The following is a 1,592-nucleotide window of genomic DNA, read 5'->3' on the forward strand; positions in this document are numbered from 1 at the left end:
TAACTTAGAAAAAAAGCAGTACTGGAGAACAGTGAGGAAATAATATTGATTTCAAAATATTAGGCTGGGAAGGTTGGATATTCATATGGGGAAATAACAAAAAATGTTTCAATATCATGTCATGAGCAAAAACAAATTGCAATTTGATTTCAAACCTAAATGTAAAAGTCAAAACAATACAGTTCTTAGAAGATAAGATGAGACTATTTTTTATAAATTTAGAATATGAAAAATTTTAAACAGAATCAAAGCTGTGAAGGAAAAGATTAACATCACTAATTCAATTAAAATTAGGACCTTATGCTTATCTAAATTTGTCATTAAGAAGATAAAAATTCAAGAAATAGAGTGTGAGAAAGCATTTGGGGTGTGTGTGTGTGTGTGTGTGTGTGTGTGTACAGGTACACATATACGAAAGGTCTTCAAACCATTGGTGGAAATATTTGCGTTATCTTTTAATTCTACTTCTCTACTAACTTTTGAAGTACTCTTATATAGAGAGAAAGAGAGTGTGTCTGAGAGTAAGAAAGCATGAGCTCACTTTTTTTTTACAGTAAATTAACTTTTACTGTAAAAAAAAAATCAGAGTGCTAATTCTACAAGTAAACAACTTCAGTAATTTTGAGAACCAATAATGAAGTTGCAGTCTTAGTTTCTTTTTCAACCTTGGAGGCAGATCCGGAGCAGTAATAGTAGTAACAAGTAGGAGCAATGGGTGCACTCTAATGTCAATCTTTTATAACAATTTTTGTATTAATACAAATAGCATTTTTGTAAGTCCATTCACTCTATGGATGTTTGCTTATGCATAAACATGGGTCACAGTAGAGACATGAATAGATACATGAGTCATATCTGTTAAGTCTCTTGCCACAAGCATCAAAACTTTTCAGAGCTGGTTCCTCTGTGAAAATTCATTTAAAGTAGCAAGTTGTTTTTTTCTGTGGTTCATCCCCATGCCTGAGATTTGCAATAATGTAGGACCAGTTTACCATCACTGCCAAAACACTCATAGAGGGTTCCAACTTCCCGGTCTGGGGAAGGAGCAACAGACTGATTCACATAAATAAACAACTGTTCTGAGGCCACAAGTTTAAGGAACTTTTTGATGAAGTCAATGAGTCCTTGGATGGTTCGGGTTCGCTCTACAGCCCACTTCTTTGTTTTCATAATAGGGGTGTCTCCCACATCCTTTAGCAGGATGTCAATTTCTTTCTTGGTGTCTCCAGCAGGTTCCTCTGTCCCAGGGGAGACTGCAGTGGAAGAAGGAGGCGCCAGAGTGACTGTTTCTGGGGAGACCTCTGTCAGTCCTTTGCTGCCAGCAGCAGTTGAGGGAGGAAAGGGAAGTACAGACTCTGGTTTCTCCACCATCTTTCTCGATGGAGGTGAGGGCAGAAGTGGAGGGTGAACATGTGCAGTGGGCAGGCTTCATGCCAAGGAGCATCGCAAAGGAGGTGTCTGAAAATGCGGACCCAACCCAGCACTGAAACTTGCCGGCTAGTCCTTCACTTTGAACCTGTCATGGACCCTTGACCTTTAATATTGCACCGAGTGTTAGTTACCTTACAGCAAGATGCTTCGGCCATGGGCGA

General features: G+C 38.8%; 1 protein-coding gene across 1 annotated transcript; it reads right to left on the bottom strand.

Annotated features, from left to right (window-relative positions):
• Positions 1–957: 957 nt before the first annotated feature.
• LOC103606713 (ubiquitin-like protein ATG12) lies at positions 958–1,371 on the bottom strand. Its single transcript, XM_008591265.1, has 2 exons — positions 1,209–1,371; positions 958–1,071 (listed from the first exon to the last, which is right to left on the bottom strand). The coding sequence occupies exons 1-2, from the start codon at positions 1,369–1,371 to the stop codon at positions 1,010–1,012; spliced, it is 225 nt and encodes a 74-aa protein (XP_008589487.1). The 3' UTR covers positions 958–1,009.
• Between the last annotated feature and the right edge of the window lie 221 nt (positions 1,372–1,592).

Source organism: Galeopterus variegatus, unplaced genomic scaffold, assembly GCF_000696425.1.
Source record: "Galeopterus variegatus unplaced genomic scaffold, G_variegatus-3.0.2 Scaffold6795, whole genome shotgun sequence".
In the NCBI taxonomy this organism is placed as follows: Eukaryota; Metazoa; Chordata; class Mammalia; order Dermoptera; family Cynocephalidae; genus Galeopterus; species Galeopterus variegatus.